The sequence below is a fragment of the Ziziphus jujuba genome, chromosome 5 (assembly GCF_031755915.1).
Source record: "Ziziphus jujuba cultivar Dongzao chromosome 5, ASM3175591v1".
Taxonomy (NCBI): Eukaryota; Viridiplantae; Streptophyta; class Magnoliopsida; order Rosales; family Rhamnaceae; genus Ziziphus; species Ziziphus jujuba.
The window spans coordinates 951,399-970,213 of NC_083383.1; the positions used below are offsets into that span (position 1 = coordinate 951,399).

General features: G+C 34.8%; 3 protein-coding genes across 5 annotated transcripts; 2 read left to right on the forward strand and 1 right to left on the reverse strand.

Moving 5' to 3' along the window:
- Positions 1–728: 728 nt before the first annotated feature.
- On the reverse strand, positions 729–2,982 carry LOC107419856 (uncharacterized protein At5g43822). 2 transcript variants are annotated; one of them, XM_016028679.4, is made up of 6 exons: positions 2,707–2,982; positions 2,458–2,576; positions 2,202–2,381; positions 1,899–1,955; positions 1,452–1,516; positions 729–1,234 (listed from the first exon to the last, which is right to left on the reverse strand). In XM_016028679.4, exons 1-6 carry the CDS (start codon positions 2,836–2,838, stop codon positions 1,191–1,193), a joined length of 597 nt encoding a protein of 198 aa, XP_015884165.1. In that variant the 5' UTR covers positions 2,839–2,982; the 3' UTR covers positions 729–1,190. The 2 variants fall into 2 exon arrangements, with proteins under 2 accessions (XP_015884165.1, XP_060673351.1); XM_060817368.1 differs by lacking the exons at positions 729–1,234; positions 1,452–1,516; positions 1,899–1,955 and adding an exon at positions 1,962–2,117.
- LOC107419855 (uncharacterized) lies at positions 2,983–5,379 on the forward strand. 2 transcript variants are annotated; one of them, XM_016028677.4, is made up of 6 exons: positions 2,983–3,339; positions 3,715–3,832; positions 4,053–4,208; positions 4,457–4,503; positions 4,725–4,812; positions 4,981–5,379. In XM_016028677.4, exons 1-6 carry the CDS (start codon positions 3,163–3,165, stop codon positions 5,073–5,075), a joined length of 681 nt encoding a protein of 226 aa, XP_015884163.1. In that variant the 5' UTR covers positions 2,983–3,162; the 3' UTR covers positions 5,076–5,379. The 2 variants fall into 2 exon arrangements, with proteins under 2 accessions (XP_015884163.1, XP_015884162.1); XM_016028676.4 differs by having other exon boundaries at positions 3,016–3,339; positions 4,448–4,503.
- On the forward strand, positions 5,355–15,543 carry LOC107419791 (uncharacterized). The gene is made up of 29 exons (XM_016028600.4): positions 5,355–5,466; positions 5,656–6,345; positions 6,451–6,544; positions 6,673–6,748; positions 7,143–7,207; positions 7,322–7,366; positions 7,474–7,574; positions 7,663–7,804; positions 8,184–8,245; positions 8,375–8,448; positions 8,529–8,599; positions 9,212–9,299; positions 9,376–9,448; positions 9,541–9,636; positions 9,987–10,095; positions 10,184–10,277; positions 10,371–10,454; positions 10,544–10,700; positions 10,939–11,135; positions 11,510–11,554; positions 11,833–11,861; positions 11,961–12,082; positions 12,158–12,205; positions 12,620–12,744; positions 12,839–13,134; positions 13,565–14,423; positions 14,648–14,722; positions 15,049–15,168; positions 15,256–15,543. Exons 2-29 carry the CDS (start codon positions 6,003–6,005, stop codon positions 15,277–15,279), a joined length of 3,714 nt encoding a protein of 1,237 aa, XP_015884086.1. The 5' UTR covers positions 5,355–5,466; positions 5,656–6,002; the 3' UTR covers positions 15,280–15,543.
- The last annotated feature ends 3,272 nt before the right edge of the window (positions 15,544–18,815 follow it).

Here is an 18,815-nt window from a genome sequence, read left to right on the forward strand (position 1 = left end):
AGCTTAAATTTTTAAAATGTTAAAATAATTTATTTATATTCGACTCGGTTAGTACATAAAAAGTTCAACTTATATCAACTCAGTTTATTTTAACATAAACATTTAAAAACTTAAATATATATATTTTTTAAAGTAAAAAGTTTGTCATTCGTTATTAATAAATTTCATTTATTTTATTATAAAATTAATTTATTTTTTATAATTTATATATTTAAGATATAAAAATAATTATTTAAGCACATTTTTTAAAATATAAAAAATAAAATTTATATATTATAAATATTGAATGTATTTAAATTCATAATATAAATAAATAATAAATGTAAACTATTTATATGCTATCCCCGAGTTTGATTTATTACTTAAAATCAATTTGCAAACATCATTTATTGTTTAAACCCGGTTTATTTTCTTTATGAGACGAGTTCAAATCGAATTCGGACTGATCACGAGTTGCTCGAGTCTATCTATAATCTATCATTGAGCATATGCAAATAGGCTTATCAAGACCAAAAGAGATTGCACACACAAAATTCCCAAAAATAGCTATTTCTTAACAATTTCTCTCAACTTAGGACACTTTGATCCTCTTGTACAAGTCGAATATATGGATATTGATGGAAGAATAGCCATTTTGTTCATGATAAACCAGCCATAATGACTTTCCAAACACTTCAAAAGGTGAAAAAATTGAATTGCCAGTAACACAGACCAAAGCGGAGAGAGGGTGAAAAGTGAAAAATGTCCACATCTTTAGGCACCAAATCTAAGAGGTTTAAGTTATGACATCAGGAAGATAAGAGGTAGCTTAAAATGAGGTACAATATAATAAAACCATCTAATCTTAAATGGTTTACACTCAAGCTTACGCAAAATTTTCACAAATTCAACATGTATATGTATATCACAAAATGGGATACGGTTTATATATGCCTTGGCAACATGCATTTTGGAAGTAGCAAGGCATAAGTCTATCTCGGTCTTTCTAGGCAGCTTTGCCATGGATAGCATGAATAACCTGATTTCCTAAAACAGTCTTGGGATACCCGCAAGCTGCCAAGACGAAATGGCTATCCTTAGCACACCAGACGACGAGCGAATATTGCCACCCAAATAACAGGAAATTTTCAAATTGCAAAATGCTTAATGTCTGAAGCTACCAACATTTCGGGAGCCCCATATGGACTAGATCATGATATCTCTTCTGCAAATATGATATCAAAGATGACTTGCACTGCACACAGATAACATATATGTTAGACCACGTGTGTTGTTCGCTTGCTTACTCATGAAAGAAGCAAACCTAGGCATTCCCAAATAATCTAGAAACTTCATGCCAGAAGTAAATTAGAGTTTCCAATGGCTCAAGTAAGCTCTTATACAGTCGATCTTGATCAATTTATTTTGAACTTCTTACATATATTTCCCTCATACTAGCAATCTTTGCTTACCTTCCTCCTTGGGGATGTTAGGCTGATCAATCAAAAGTTGCTGGAGTGCACTTAGGTCACAGGAACTGCAATGTAGAAAAAATTCAATAAACAGATGAAATCTATATAAAGCATAGTTTTTTAAAACAGACATACAGACATATAAGACAGACGAAAACGAAAAATACATTTAAATGTCCAAGTAGTGAAAACAACCATGTAGAGGGGAAGAGTAGAAATCTTCCACCTTTGCTTGTTCGTACTTCAATTTACTTTCTTAATTTTAAATTGTTAAAACAAAAATGCGAGTAAACTTATTAAAAAAAAGAAAAAAGAAAAAAAGGTACTTTTACAAAATTTGTGTCAAAAACATGTTTCATGGAGCACATTACAGCTTCAGAAGCGACAGATTTCGTCCCATGAATATTAAAACCAAACAATTCCTGTTTTAAGATAAGCATTTCTTACTTGGGTTTCAAGATGAGTGTTGAAAGTGCTGAAACCAATGACGATTTAAGAAGGTACCTGGAAACCGAAAGAACAAGGCAATATTGAGAAACCAAATCTTATAGGATTTGAACCAAAAGGGAAATTGAGTGCAGAGGCTAGCAACTTAATGTAGAGAGAGATCATGATGTTGGAATAAGTATACATAATGCACAGCTAGTGCGTGTTGCAGAAGAGCAGCTGCCACAAGCTAGATTAGAAAACGAATAAAAATTATTGAAAAGAAAAATAATAAAATTCCAGAAAGTAGATTAGAAACCATACTCGAAGTGGTGCATCTCATGAAGAAGCATAAGCCCATCCAAGCAATCTGCAAGACTGGGTTTTACGCCAACACGTTGCTTCAGCTGTTTCAAACTCGGTTGACTAGACCCACCTCTCATCATCTGCCTACCATCACGATGAATCTTCTCAAGCCTCAAGACAACACCATGAAACTCTTCCCTGAAATTAATACCACAATATGAGAAAATAATATTCCAATGACTTAGGTAAACTTGAACTCATTCAAACTACTTACAAGGTCTTTTTCATCGAAAGCAAAATGCTTTGCAACGACTCCATCTGCTTCGTCAATACTGCGTCTTTAATGTCACCGATATTATTCAAACAGCCATAATTCTTAGAATCTCGAAGCACCTGGTTTTGCACCCAAACATACGAATTCTCAAGTAACATACAGATAGGGGCAAAAAAAAAAAAAAAAAAAAAAAAAAAAGTGAGAAGAATTTTCCGATGACAAAGTAAAAGCTACGTTAAAAATTTAAACCTGCAACCTCTGGATGATGGAGGAGGAGCTTGTGAACTGCAAGATCAAGCGAGACTGGAGGTTGGCCCAGCGGTCCATCTCGTCTCGAGCCCTCCTGAACCGTTGCTGATACTTTTTCACCACCGCCTCCATCACTGCCTTCACAAAGGATCGGATTCGGCGCGTGGACAATTTTGGTCTAACCACCGGCTGACTACTATGCAATGTACTATGTGGAGGTTTAGCCTCTATTTGCTTTTTTGGGCCGGACTATGGTTTTCCGAATCCAATTTGAAACAATAATAGCCCAATTTATCCTGGGCGGTTCGGGGCGGGTGTATTTGCAATTACGACGTTATCCTCAAGACTTTTCCGGAAATAACGATTATAATTTTCCTCTAGTTGTGCCCATGGGCAGTTGATCCTATTGCGTTCGGTGAATTGGGGTTCCGAATCTGAATCTGAATACGAAGCAGGATGGAAGAACAAGACTCAGAAACACAGAGCTCCGGAAGTGGAGGAGAAGAAGAAACGCTTAAATTAGAGCCTGAAGGATTACGACATGACGTTGAAGACCAACACGTTTTGCAGTTTCTGGATTCCCTTGATGGCTATATAACGCTAATGGATTCATTGTCTCTGACACTCCGCCAGGTAAAAGTTACGCTGTTAATTGCGCAATTTCCTTTTGAAGATGTCAATATCCTATGTTATTTATCGCCAACAGCACGAGGCAAGAGGAGCTGCCGATAAAATATGCTACTAACTTTAATGTAAAAGTTTCCAACTTTACACAATTTCTCATAAATATGGAAATGTGTTTCATCTTTGGTAGTGGCCCCACTTTAATTTATTTGAGAAATTATTTCACATTTTTCAAATTTAGTTGTAGAGGTGCATCATCATCAGAGGTAGGTCGGTATTACTGTGTTAGTGTCAAATTCAGGATAGGATAGCTTAGATTTATTGGTCTTCATGAGCTTTTTGTATTGAAATTGAAACTGAAATTAAAATTGAAAGTTTTGACAGGGATGGCTTGAATTAGCGAGTGCTCGACATTCCATGGGTGCATCTCGCGTCAACAGTGCTCTGTTGAACCTGAAATTCCACTCTGCTTCTACCTCATTGCAAGTAACAAGAAATGATGGTAAACTTCATTCCGTCATTATCAAAATCTGTTATATGTATGTCCCATGTAAACTCTTGAAATAAATTTAAGTTGAAACTAATCAATAACCACTCTCTAAGCCGCGCATCACCATTAATAATTATAGCAGTGCTCCTAGGCACACGGATGTTAACGATTACCTGTTATTCGCATTTGCTTGTTCCTTTTTCTGAGGCATTGTCATATTATTTATTTGTAGTTGATTCAGAAGCGAACGAAGCAAACTTTACATTGTGCAAATGGGCATCCTCCAATAGTGGACACAGCTCAGCAGGAGAAAAATTTAGGGAGGACAAGTTGCAGACGAAGCATGATAGTCCAGATCTACGACACCGTAGCAAATCCCAGTTTTCAGGTATAGATGTGTAATCCTTTACATGATTTGGTGTACTGGTCAGTTGACTGAGAAAACACCTAGTATCATTTTCTCCATGAAATAGAGTGGTAAAGATCTGGAACACTATGACCCCAATGTTCTAGGTTTGTGACTTTGTGTAGAGTATTATATCCCAGATTGCAGGAAATTTCTGTTTCATTTCTGATCTCTTCTGATTGGATTCTGTTTTTATCTTGTTCTTTTCTATTTGACTGAAGAAACTCCAGATGAAACCTCAGTACAAAGTGGAGCTTCGCTTGTAGCTGATGATCATGTAAGTCTCTCACAAATGTTGGTGTTGTATGCTTGATTTTGATGACTTTGGAGTGGACTAGATTGGCTAATTTACATCACCCTCATTTCTTCTTGTGCTTTTCAATACATGGTTCATTCCCTTGGTTATTATTGATACTGTTAGGCATCTTATAAAATTGGGTTGAATGCTGTTTAAGTGAAAATGAGGTTATTCAATAAAATTTGTCCCTGCTGTCACAGGTTCAGAGGGAGCGATCCAAATCATTGTCGGTATTTGGCACTTTGGTTTCTCCAAAGCTTCGTGCGGCTCAACTTTCATTTGAAACAGGTGATGGAGTTTGCTTCTTCAATTATTTACTCTTTAGAACATATCTCTCTTTCCCTCTCCAAACTCCTAACTGGTTTTGCTCTTTGAGGACCTAAGTTTAAGGTTATTATTATGTCAAACTTATGTCACTTAGATCAAATTGGGAAGCTTTATTTTTTTTTTCTGCAGCTTTGGAAATGCTTGTAGAAATTGCGAACACACGTTCAACAATGCTCTCTGCTTTCAATCGAGTCAAGAAAGGATTGGAAGACATTAAAAGTTGATCAAAGCTGGTCTTTTAAGGCATATATGATATTTGGCTACTGGAAAGTTCAACATCTTCTTTCCCTTTATCCTGCTCACTCTGAGCACATGATTGATGTGCCCCAAGTTCTGAACTTATGATCTCAATTCTCAAACACACAGTTTTTTTTTTTTTTTAATTTTGGGTGCATATTGTGATTTCTGGTTAAATTTCTCTCTATGTAATGTATATTTGAGGTGAAATTTTGGTGCATCTTACATGTAACATCTAGGTTGTATAATTCCTAAAAGTGGATGCCGGTAGCGTTTTGTCTTGCTGGAAAATTTTGGTGACAGGAGATAATTTAATGGATTGCTACAATGCAGGCTCAGAAGAACTGCCATATTTCAAACTCTCTTATTTACTGGAAGGTGCAGGGCTCTTTCTATTGTGCTGTTTAAAAGCCCTTATTGATTGGTTAAATTTTAATATTCAAATTAATATAAAATACATTACAATCAACAAAACAAACAATATATATATATATATATATAATCTTTTAAAATTATATATGAACATTATGTAAATAAATAATTATGATCAGGTTTTTATTTTTTCAGTGGTTTATTCGGAGTTGGATTTAGAATCAAGTTTAAATTGAATTGAAGGCGAAATTTTTTTCATAATTAAAACATTAAAAAGCTATATAAATTCTCCTCGAATACTTTGTAAAATATCAGGCTTACGACGTCAATAGAAATTTTTTTTTAAAAAAAATCTAATACTTACGGCAATATTTTCAACTGCATCAAAACTACCATTTTACCCTTCGATTTCGAGGGATAAATTTCAGGCGAATTTCGATCCTCTTTTTCCCGCCAAAAAAAAAAGCCCTCAATAGCTTGTCCGTAGATGGTTCGTACAAAAGCCTTGCTGAGAATTTTGCACGCACCAAAAGTAGCCGAAAATGGTGTCTGCAACTCCGGCGAAAAATCATAAAAATGTCTACCACATCGGAGGTGTCCAGGTGGAGTTCCCGTACCGTCCGTACGGGACGCAGCTTGCGTTCATGGGTAGAGTCATCTCCACACTGGAACGGGCTCACAAGGACGGCCATTGCCACGCAATTCTGGAGTCACCCACCGGAACCGGGAAATCGCTCTCGCTCCTCTGCTCAACCCTAGCTTGGCTGCAGAATTACAAGTTCAAGAACCAGTTCGCGAATCTCTCTCACTCCAAGCCCGATCCTGAGGCGATGACTGATCCTCTGGGTCATGGTGGTGGATTTGTTCCCGAAGACGAACCTTCAAGTAATCCTCTTTTCGAATAAAGAAAAAAAAATCAATGCGTATTTGGCACTATTAATTTTTCCACTTTTTTAGCAATCCTATCACTAATATTTTGATTCTTTTTAGGTGCACCAGTGGTGGAAGCTTCGGGACCTGCTAAATCTATAGAAAAGAGTAAGAATCAGAAGAAAAGGCCAGCACCTATCATATATTATGCATCGTAAGTAATATATTATCGAATCATGGTGCGATTAGAATAATTGATTTTTCTAATATCTTTTTTTTTTTTTTTTTTTTTTTTAAAGAAACTCTAGAATAACTCTTTCTGTCTTCTGTTATCCATTTAAGGAGGACACATTCGCAAATTTCACAAGTAATTCGTGAATATCGCAAAACTGGTTACCGTGTGCCAATGGCTGTTTTGGTAGGTTGGCTTGTTTCTTCCAATATTTGAGTTAAATGTTAGTATTGAACCCTTACAAAGTAGTGGTAGTAATTAATTATTTGATCTGAGTGGTTTGTTTTATGCAGTCAAATTGTGTTATTGTTTCTTAGAAGTAATCGTCTCTTGGATCGGTTTCTGGTTTATCATGGTGATCTACGTTTGTCTGCATCTTTGTTTGAATATGGTCAATAGAAAAACGTATAATTCCTTACGAATGTTTTTGGTTTATTGCACAAAATATTAAAATGACTTTAGTCAGAGTGGATATGGCCAGCCCTCATAGTGGTCATGGGTTCAAAATGTGGCCAAAGTGTTAGTCTCAGTGAGATTATTGCAGTTCGGACTTATAGTAGTGGTTGCCCTTTTCCTCCAGGCCTCACGGAAACATTACTGCACCAATGCATACGTGCATGGGAAAGAGAATATAGATGAAGAATGGTGCACTTATTTCCTTTTCAGAGAATAAATTTTTTTATTCATTTTTTTTTTTTTTTTTGGAGGGTGGGGGCAGTATCTTTTTTTCTGTCTAAAACATGTTATTGAATTTTCCAGTAAGTTGCTTTTGAAGAATCGAGAGGTGGGGTGCCCAGAATTTAAGTAAGTGATTTCTCAATTCAAATACTTGCTGCATTGATGTTTTTAATGTTTGGTTGCACTGTTAGCATAATTTGTGAGCTTAAGCAATTGGTTTCTCCTACAATCAGAAATGTACATAAAGTCAAATGCCATCCATCCCTTCAAAAAGGAGGCTGCCATGAGGCCCATGATATAGAGGATCTTGTCAAAGTTGGAAAAGTTGTCAGAGGTTTGCCTTTCAATTTTCTCTCTATATCTTTAAAGCAAGTAAGCTTAGTGTTTTATCGATATTTCACAAAGATTATCTTGTTCTCCAGGTTGTTCATATTATGCAGCACGTTCTATGGCAGGCGATGCACAGTTGGTATTCTGCCCATATAACTACATTATCAATCCAGTCATTCGGGGAGCAATGGAAGTAGATATAAAAGGAGCTATTGTAGTTCTTGATGAGGCACAGTATGTTGCAACATGCTTATCTAGTTTTGTTTGTACTTTATAAGCCTCAATTTTGTGGAAAAATGTGGTAAAATTAAAAAATAAGTAAATATATAAAATTAAAAATCTAACTTCTTGTACTCTCTTCTCAATTTTGTTGAATAAACAAATTTCAACATTTTGATGTGAGTTAAAGCAAATTCTACAGTCATAAATTGTAAATTTCTAAAAATTAGCATCTTCCCACTTGAACGTCATTTTTGAAATTTTACTTTGAAAGTTATAATGCAGGGACTTTGACTGTTCTATTTGCTTGAAGAATTTTTACATATAGACCATGAAAATGCATGTTTAGACCCACTGGTCCGAGTGCTCCAAAATTTGTTTTACCTGTATGCAGTAACATAGAGGATATAGCCCGCGACGCTGGTAGCATGGATGTCGAAGAAGATGTTTTGCATAGTAGGCTATAAGTCAACTTCTTCTTCTTCTCTCTCTCTCTCTCTCTCTCTCTCTCTCTCTCTCCGTCTCTTTTAGTTTATTTCTTTTCTTGTCGTGAATGTTGCTTACATGTAGTTGTACTTTTGAAAGAACTGCAGATGGAACTTGGTCAACTCTGGCCAAATGATGCTTCAATGTATCAACCTTTGTATGAAATGACACAGGTATTGTCCCATTTAACTAATATTTGTTTTCAAGTGCCTTTTATGATTTTCTGGTAATAATGGTTGGTTGTCATGTATAGGACCTCATAAGTTGGATTGAACAGAGGAAAAGTATGTTGGAAAAGCGTGAATTTCAGCATTATGTTTCTTGGTCAGTACTGTCTGACAAACCTTTTTTACTGTTTTGTAGATTATTTATGATTTTTTTTTTTCAGTTAATAGTTTATACTTTGATGTAGCACCATTTCCTCTGCCATTTTGACCATTGATAACAACCCAAAATCTTTTGCATAATATTGTGTTTTTCAATTTTTATTGATTAGTGAAATTATTGCTAACCTCCCTTTCTAAAGCAATATCTCTTTCCTTATGTTGAATTATTGATTATTTTTAACTTGAGTCAGCAATAATAGGTCAATTGTCTTTTCTCAATTCCAATAGTTAATGTCGACCTTTTCAATATTGGTGTTATTTATCTTGATCTCATTTATGGAATTTCAATATATTTCTACCATTTATTTTGAGGATCAAAATAATTTCAAGTGTCCTACCATGTTCCTCTTATCACACCAAAACTCCATAACATAGTTAAAAAAGTAGCAGTTATGCTCTCATATATTCTCTGCTTCATTAGGAGACATCTTAAAGTTCACAGCTGACAGTGGATAAGTCTTTTAGGTGATTGAGATTTGGTAATGAATAGGCTCACGGTATTGTCTAACCATCTGTTTTGTGATGGGATGGGGTTAATTGTATGCTACAGTTGGACAGGTGATAAGGCCTTGAGGGAGCTCCAAGAAGCAAATATTTCACAGCAGTCCTTTCCAATCCTGCTCGAATGTGCCACAAAGGTTGGTTAGTTACGAATTCTTGGATGTTGTGTTCAAACTGTATTTAGCTGTGTCAGCATATGTTCCCTCATTCCAGGCAATCAAGGCTGCTTCAGATACAGAGTCAGAGGTACCACATTTAAGTGGCTTGGCTGTAACAACATTGGAAGGTACATGCTTTTTATATTTCTGTATGCACATCCTGAATTTACCTGATTTATCATTAAAATATTAACTCACATTATTTAACGATGTCAAACAGGATTATTCTCTTCACTTACATATTTCTTTTCAAGAAATGGTTGTCATATGTTTGACTATCAGCTTGCTCTACGAAGATATGTTAAAAGAGATGGTGGTAAGCAGTTGACCTAATTGTCTTTTTATATCCTTTTTCTGATGGTGACAGTGGACAACTTTGTAAATATTATGTTTACCATCTGGAGTTAATATCTCTTTTATCCTAGCATGTCAATGAATGTAAAAGATTGGATATTTTTTCCGAGTTAGTAGAAATTCTGTTCATGTAATGGTTACTGCAGAAATGGGGTTTAACTTGTTCTATGTAATAATAGTAATTAAGTTTTAGTTTTTACTGATTTTAGAGGAAACATAATGAAATCTTGTTACAGAAATCACTAGTCTAAGAATGGATCTAATTGTATTACTCTCTGTCCATGAAACAAAAACTTTGCTGATTATGTTCAGGAAAAGCTTTTGGTGAATGGACACATACCTTAAGTTTGTGGTGCTTAAATCCAAGTGTTGTGTTTAGAGACATTGCTGAGCTTTCTTTCTCAGTCATTTTGACATCAGGGTAAGTACAGGACAGTGCATACCAGTTGCAAGCCCTATATAGAATATTCTTTTTTCAGAGTTATTGACATATGGCATCTGGAATTTAGGACTTTGTCACCAATGAATTCCTTTTCATCTGAACTTGGCATTCATTTCGAAACTAGTCTGGAAGCAGCACACGTAATCGATGTCAACTCACAGGTAGAATGATGGAATTTTTTATTTTTTTTTTGTTTCCTTTTCTGGTCATTATTTCTTTTTGGTTTCACATCTTATCAACCTTTGTCACTGTAGGTCTGGCCTGCTATAATATCTACTGGGCCAGGTAATTTTCCATTGAATGCAAGCTATAAAACAGCTGATGGATATGCTTTCCAGGTATTTTGCATATTTTATAGTTTGATCTTATATTTGTTAATAATGTGCTCTTTTCTTGTGTCATTAATTTTTTGCACATCATTTTGAAGGATGCACTTGGAAAATCATTGGAAGATATTTTCAAAACTGTGCAAGGTGGCTGTCTAGTCTTCTTCCCGAGTTATAAGTTGATGGATAAACTATGCAAGCGTTGGTGCGAAACAGGTCAATGGTCTCAATTAAATGCAAAAAAGCCCCTTTTTGTGGGTAAAGTTTTCTGTGACCCTCTTACTTGATATATTTATATGTTTGGCACACATGAAAGTTCCCTTTACCAACTATCAATAGGATTTTTACTGTGGCTTATAATTAGCCTTTTTGCATTGATTCTGGGACAAAGCTGATTTTTTAAATGGTTTAAACTGGAAGTTGATTTTGGCACTTTTCTTCATTTTCATTTTCATAGAATGCTTGAGACTTCTTTAACTATTATTGGCTAGTGCAGAACCCAGGGGAGGAAGCCAGGACGATTTTGAATCTGTTTTGAAGGGTTATTATGACTCAATTCGTTATGGTAACAGACCTCTTCCTGTGAGAAGGAAAAAGGTTAAGAAAATGGGCCTAACGCACTTATCTGCAAACCATTCTGTGGAAAATACCAAGTCTCAAGGAGCTGCTTTTCTTGCAGTGTGCCGAGGAAAGGTGTATATCATATTTAAATTCTGTAAACAATGCATGAAGTTTGTGATGATTTAGGAAGAATACGGATTTATTTATGGAACCACTGTGTTTTGCATGCAGTCTCTATTTACAGTGCATTGTGCGGATGGACATCTGCATGCATTATAAAGAAAAACAAAATGCAAAATGAAAGTTGGTACATGAGCATTAGTAAAGATTTTTTTTAAAATTTTTTTATAAGACAGAGAGAGAGAGAGAGAGAGAGAGAGAGAAAGAAAACCAAACAGGACTTGGAAATTATGGTGTATCCTTTTTATATAACAAGCCAAAATGTTATCTATCTACCATACAATATTTAGTCTCTTTCAATTTCTTATTGCCACATTCACTTGCAGGTTTCAGAAGGAATTGATTTCTCTGATGACAATGCTCGAGTGGTTGTATCCTTTCTAATCCTCTTTGAATTTAACACCTTTTCTTATTTTGGGTGGGGTGGTTAATGAATAATCTAAGGTGTGACACTTCAAAACATAATAGAGTTCCCTTGTATATTGTAGTAAAGGCAGTTTGGCTTATTATGGATTCTCAAGCCTAGTTTTCTTGTGTAATATTTTTTCTTATCTATGTAATTGGAAACACCGAATTCAATCTAGAAACAGGGTTACTGTGGATTCACTTAAATGATTTTTGAGTATCAGTTGCATCTTAACTATCACAGATAATTGTTGGCATTCCATTTCCCAACACGTAAGTTGTCCCTTTTCGTTTTTTACCTTTCATATGTAATTTATGGAGAATAAATATCCTACATAAATTATAATCTGCTGACTGTTATCAAATTATCAGAAATGATATTCAAGTTGCATTGAAGAAGAAATATAATGATACATATAAATCATCCAAAAACCTTCTTAGTGGGAGTGAGTGGTACTGCAACCAAGCATTCAGGGCTCTAAATCAAGCTGCAGGTGTGCTATTGGCACTCTGATAATGCTTTATCTCTTGATATTGTATTATGATATTAACTGGCTTTTATTTGGTAGGACGTTGTATACGACACAGGTTTGATTATGGAGCTATTATCTTATTAGGTAAAGGATTTCCTTAGTTGATTTTTTTACCTCTTAAATTATTGAAAACTATCTTGTTTTATATATATATATATATGTATAAAGTTAATTATAAATATTTCAGAAAAAGAAATGGAATATCCATGAAGTTACTGCATGTAATGCAGGAAACAAGTCTCAGAAAGTGTCATTGACAAACTCTTTGAGATGTCTTTAAGGCCACTATTTGAGTTACTTCATAGCCAAGTTCAGATATTTATTTGATTCTGGAATTCATATCAGACTTTCATCTTCAATTTCTTTTTGTTCACCAGACAAAAAATTCCTTTACTTGTATTCTAGTTTCCATGTAAATATAGTCGGATTCTATTTTCAAACTCTGCCTTCTACATGTTTGTGAAATTGTGATCCTGAATTTAATTATTTTGCAAGCAGATGAACGTTATAGGGAAGAAAGGAATAGAGCATATGTGTCAAAGTGGCTAAGGAATTCCATTAAACAGTATGACAGCTTTGACTTGTCATTAGAAGGATTGAAATCCTTTTTCACTGATGTCAAGGTCTATATCTTTTTGTATTAATGTCCTTTCTATTTTTCATTTCCCTTACTTTTCAGTGGATAAACGTATTGGCAATATGGTTAACTTCTTGCAGGAACATGTGGATAAGAAAATGGTTAGTGTATCACAAAATTATAATGTTAGTGATGAAAATATCACTTTCATGGATCAAAGTAGGGGGGTTACAACAAAGGAAAATCAAAAAATGAAACGGTCTGAGCATTGTGGGCAGAAAGGGATTTGTGTTGCAAACTGTAATGCTTCCTTTCCCCAGCTAGAGTCACAGGATAATGCGACAGTTCAAGTTCAGGCATCTTTACGACTGGATGAAAATGCTGACAACCTCAACGAAATTATTGACCTTGAATGTAGTCCCCAGAAAGATTCAGGGTAATTTTCGATCTCTTCACTTTTAATAAACTACTAATATTTTGATGCACCAAACAAAATTCTGGCATTTGTGGTAAGGTTTCTTTAGCTGCTTCCTTAATAAGTTCATAATTAAAATCTGTAGTTTCACTAGCTACATTTGAACCATTTGCCGCGAATCATTTGCCGTAAAGACATGCAGCTTCCTAATCCCACGAATGGAAGTAAAAACAGAAAGAAATTAAGAGTCAAAAGCTGAAACTCCGACTTTTTTTTTCTGTTAGACAAATCATTAGATAATTGGTTACTTGTATTGCACATGCCCTTAGTCATGAACATTCATTTAGGTGTTCAGTACAAAAGGCATAATGTTGGAGATGGAGGCTTTTTAATTCCTTTATCTCATGTAGCAGCAAACTTTATTACATTGTAAAAGGCCATCCTTTTGCAGGTTTCCTATGGTTTTCTCCCTTGAAGATCCAGAAGGATCCATTGTCAAGGAAACCCCATGTGTGGGAAGTCCAGAGCCCTTAGACAAGGGTGAGTACTCTAGTTCAACCATAATTGAGGATCAGTTATCATTTCATTCAGCATCTTTACCCTACAGCAAAGCTTCTTCACCAACCCAGTGTTCGATGCTTCTTACGCCTGAAAAGGATGCCACTGTTAATTTTCACAGCTTGATTCCAGAAACAGAATCATCTTTGAATTCAAGTGTTAATTCTCATACCCAAAAAAGGAGGAAGTCTACTTTTTCTCCCTGTTCTAGCCTTGTTGAAGAAGAGCATAATGTTCACAATGCCAAAGCTCCTTCCAATAGAGATGCTAATCGGAGAATTGAATTTGGTGTGGACATCAATTGTACAGAAAACAAACTTGATTTGCATGTTCCTAAATTGCTCACGTTGAGCCACCATGATGTGTCTTCTGGTCCCCTAATGGACAAGAGAGTACAAGTTTTTTGTTCACTTTGCAAAAACTCATTGGGGCTTCCTGAGAATCATCAATATATCATGTGCTCTTCAACATCGATATCAAAAATTCACTTAGAATCTCTGCATAAAAATACGATGAACCCTCAGACCAAGAGCACCTCTACAGATGTACCTGTTCTTGTAACTGACGTTTCATCGGTTCATCAGCAACTCTGCAGCAGAAGTCTTGAAGCTGATTCTGGACAGGGTATATGGTGTGAAAAAGATGGATGTGTATTCAATACCATTTTCTGCCCCTTCTGCAGTATGCGCAACAATTGTCTAGGTGTACAGGTCATGGCAACTAATGCGTCAAGCATTCATTTACTTAACAAGGTAGATTTTGATTTATCTTAAACAAGTTTTTGGAAAGGCCTCCAATAGTCATTTGCCGTTTAATCGTTCTTTTTTTGGATGCTTAATATAACCTAAAATTTTCTTTCGAGGATTGCCATGTGATCGTTTTTCAATTGCTTGTTAAAAGGCTGTTCATGTTTATCTTTTGTGCTGGGCTTCCGTGTCCCTTCCTCTTCAGCTGCTTACTTTGCTTCCAAATGCAGATCTTGTTTTATATGGATCGGTTAGAAATTAAAAATCCTGAAGCAGCTTCTATCGAGGAGACTCAGAAAGATGAGGTAAGTTTGTTGCTCAACTTTTATTCTTATTATTTAAAAAAAAAAAAAAAAAAATGATGGGTCATTGCATTCCGAATCATGCTAAGAATTAGTTAGGCATGAGCAATAATTACTCTTAGAATTGTTGCTGACTATATTTTACTTGAGAACATTTTCTGGTTTGCCCATATTGAGGACATTTATAAAGGGACTTTATCTGTCTAAATATATGTTATCAGAATCTGTTTGTTTTACTTGTCTTGTTTGCCCATCTAAAAGACATTTATCTACGAGTAACTAAATTACAAAACCACAATGTAAATAACATGTGTAATGAAATTTTGTAGAAAAACTTGCCGGTTAGAAGCTCAAGCATGGATAGAGTTTCGATTCTGAATTCCTTTGACAAATTTGCATATATTAAAACACAGCATGACTCAGGAGGCTGGAGGACCACAAAATCAAAGGTTAGAAATTAAGTCGTATTTTAACTGTTTATTTATTACGCATTCTGTCAGACCTAAAATTTAAAAAATTAATTTGTAATGCTGCAGCTGAAACTTCCAAAGAGAGGCTGACTCTCTACTGGAGGGGGTTAAAGACAACTTTTTTTAGCTGAAACTTTTGGCAGCTCTCGGATTAGAAAGAAATAATTTATTACATTTTTCGTAATCCATGTAAATGTATGAAAAAACAGGAAATGTTTTGTACATTCCCTAATGAAACTCCACGGACCAAAATGTGGCCATTAATACTTTAACAAAGGATATGCTCAATCATTCACCACAACTGGAAAAAGAAAAGTTGGCATCAAATAAGGAAAAATGCAAAATTTTCCTCCACCTTGGGAATGTTGAACTCCATGGAACAAGCTTTTACTTGTTTGTCAATGCACCAGCCTTTATTGGCAAATCAAAGCGTGCACGTCTTCCGGTGCTACCTTACGAGTAGGGACCAGAGGAATCTCAATGTCGATCGATGTTCTTACAATCTCTGAAAACCAGATAATTGTAGGGAGTTTTGATGAAAATGGAGGTTTCATTAGAAGTTAATGCACTCTTAGAATACATGGAAACCTGATGATATTCCCTTCGATGACATAAGAGTCCATATCTGTTACAGTGGGGGGAAGAGGTAACTTTCTTTAGAAAATAAACCAGCTTGGAAATTAAGAAAATAAATTTCATATATTTTGAAAACTGCATATATATATATATAGTTCACTAGATATGTTGCTGATGAAATTTAAGCTCATTTATCAAATAGATTTCTATCCCAATTAAGACTCTTAAATGGTGATGATGGTTTTAGTAAGTAAAAATTATTTGTATTGGAAAATTTGTTACTTGCAGCAGGCTTTAGATCTTCTTCAACAGACAATCCATAACTCTGGTAAAAGGTAGCCCACTTATGCGAGACAGTGAGCCATAACTCTAGTCACATTATGCCAAAGAAGGCTATACGGTGTAGCCCATTTACCAAAGGGCCTTAAGAAGGCAACCTGTACAATATTTTGGGCCTTGGATTAAAACACACGATGGCTTATGTTGATGGCCCAATCAACGTCCATATTCCTTTGGAGATGGACCATTTTTGTAGTCGTGCCGTTGTCTTCAATCATTAATAGGCTTGGTCAAGGCTCAATTACATTAGATGGCCGTAGTTAGGTTCACTTATACTAGACACAGGGTTAATGCTTAGAGTTTTTTCGAAAACTAACCACAGTCTAAATTTATTTTTGAAGAATAGCAAAAAAATTTTTTTAAAAAAAAACTAGCCCACTTTTAACTCATTTGGATCAAAATATTCTTCATTAAGTTTTGTTCTTTTCTTTTATTTTTTGTTTTTGTTCTCCATCAAAACACGTTTTTTTTTTCCTTTTGTTCTTTTCATTTTTCTTTTATTTTTTTTGTTTTTGCTCTCTTTGGTTTTCAAAACACAGCTAGGGTTTCCTTTCCAGTTTCCCTTTCAAAAATCACGATTGCGATCGCCACCCAGAGGCAGAGGAGAGCACACCATTGTCGTCGTCAATCGCTATATTCCGACCTCTCTAGTCATTATCGCAGCCACAGGTACCGCAGCATAGTCTTGTGTGTAAGTATAGCATTTCTGGTCGAACCTGCCCAGCCCAACTAAGAAGAATCGAACAAAACTGGCCAACTTCCAGTCTTGTGTGTAAGTCTGTTTAGTTAACAAAATTGTGAATTTTGTTTTTTTCAAATTGTTCAATTTCTGCAGTATCGGGTTCTATGGGTTTCATGGGTTTTGTGAATGTTATTTCTGCAATATCATGATGCTCCATTGATGTTTAAAAATTAAAAACTGTAATTTTGTTTTCGTTGCAATATCATGATGCTCCATTGATGTTTAAAAATTAAAAACTATAATTTTGTTTTCGTTTTCGAAAGAAAAATGCACAGAAAAGCTGGTTTGAAAGAAATGCATAATTTGTTGAGTTGCTTATGGATGACGATAAGAGTGATGAGGAAAAAGTGAAAAACCATAAGCAAAAAAAAGTCATCTCTGCAAATTTGAAAAAGCTGCAGCAGGTTTGTAATGTAAAATATTCTTCATGAGTACATTGAACTGCCTGTCACTGTTTAATGCAAATGTTTGGGTGACTATTTATTTATTCTTTTTATTGGGAAATATAGGAGCTAAAATTCCCTGCTTTCACGTCCTCTACAACCGCAAACTTTTTCATGTCGATACTTAGTAGGGATAACTATCTCTTTGAGACTCTTTCACGTCCTCTATAACCACCAAGGGCTAGCCGTTGCCACAACTGCAAGGTAACCTTTCTCTTAAAGCACCAGTGCGCTCTGTTTTTCTTTCCAACAACTTTAACATTTTTTTTTTCTTCTTGTTTGCTTAAAATCTTCAAGTACAAATTCAAGTACATTGTTGCTTAACATCTTCAACTTTAAATTAAGTCTCTGTTTTCTTTCCTTAATGGACATTAACTCTGGTTTCTTTCTTCTTTTTTTAGAATGAGAATCTGCTTTGTTTCCATATTTATATATATATATATATATTTTTTTTCCTTAATTAAAAGCTAACAAAAGAATAAAAAATGAAACAAAGGAGAGAAAAAAGAATAAAGAAAAATGGAATTTAAGTGTTCAATATAAAGGTATGTGCTTGTCTATTTTTTATCCTTATTTATAGATGTTTATGAGATGCTTGAAACTTTAATTAATTCTTCAAAGGGGTGAAAAAGAATATGATTGCTCTTTCATTCTTCAAGCTTTACTCGATCAATATATACAGAATGAGAAAGCAAAACCAATATATATGGTCCACCCACCCTTTGAACTGATTAGAAGCCATCTATTATTTTTTATTCTTTAAGCTTTACTCAATCAATTTATTCACATTTTTTTTTTTTGAAAATCTTTTTATGTTATTGCATTTGATATATATCGTTTTCTTATATAAATGATGAATTTACAAAGAGTAGTGCTCAACCTCCTTTTTTTTTTCTTTCTTTTATTTATTTAGTTTTTGTGTCTATAAAACGGTTGATTTTAAGATTGGATTTTTAGCTATTATGAACTATCATTGTCACTAGTTTGCAAGGGCCAACAGTGAAAGTAGGAAATAGCAAATTTGACCATTAGAGAATTAAAGATGTTGAAATATATATATAGCTAACGGGTTTAAGTCCATGCACGGTTTTGCTTTTATAATTTATTAATGTAGTCTCCAGTTAAAAGAAAAAAGAAAAAACTAAGTCACTGACAAGCCTGAGCTAACGGAGTATAGTGGATGGAAGAATGAAAAAAACATTGAGAAAACATTGCATAAACACAATTCAACTTTAGCTGTTTAAGTTGGCTTATTAGCTGGTCACTTAGTTAAGTTCTGTTTGGTTATAGAGTTACTGATTGCATTGTAAACACTGCTGATATAAACAGAATTCAACTTTAGCTGTTTAAGTTGGCTTATTAGCTGGTCACTTAGTTTTTCAGCATGTTTATTGTTCTTTGAAAGGACCTTGATGCTAAAGACACTTATAGTAGGAGTCATGTTCTTAAGTTTTGTGATTAATTAGTATAGTGCTCTAAAACATATCGATTCCTTTAAGCTTGAATACTTCTACTAATGTTATAAT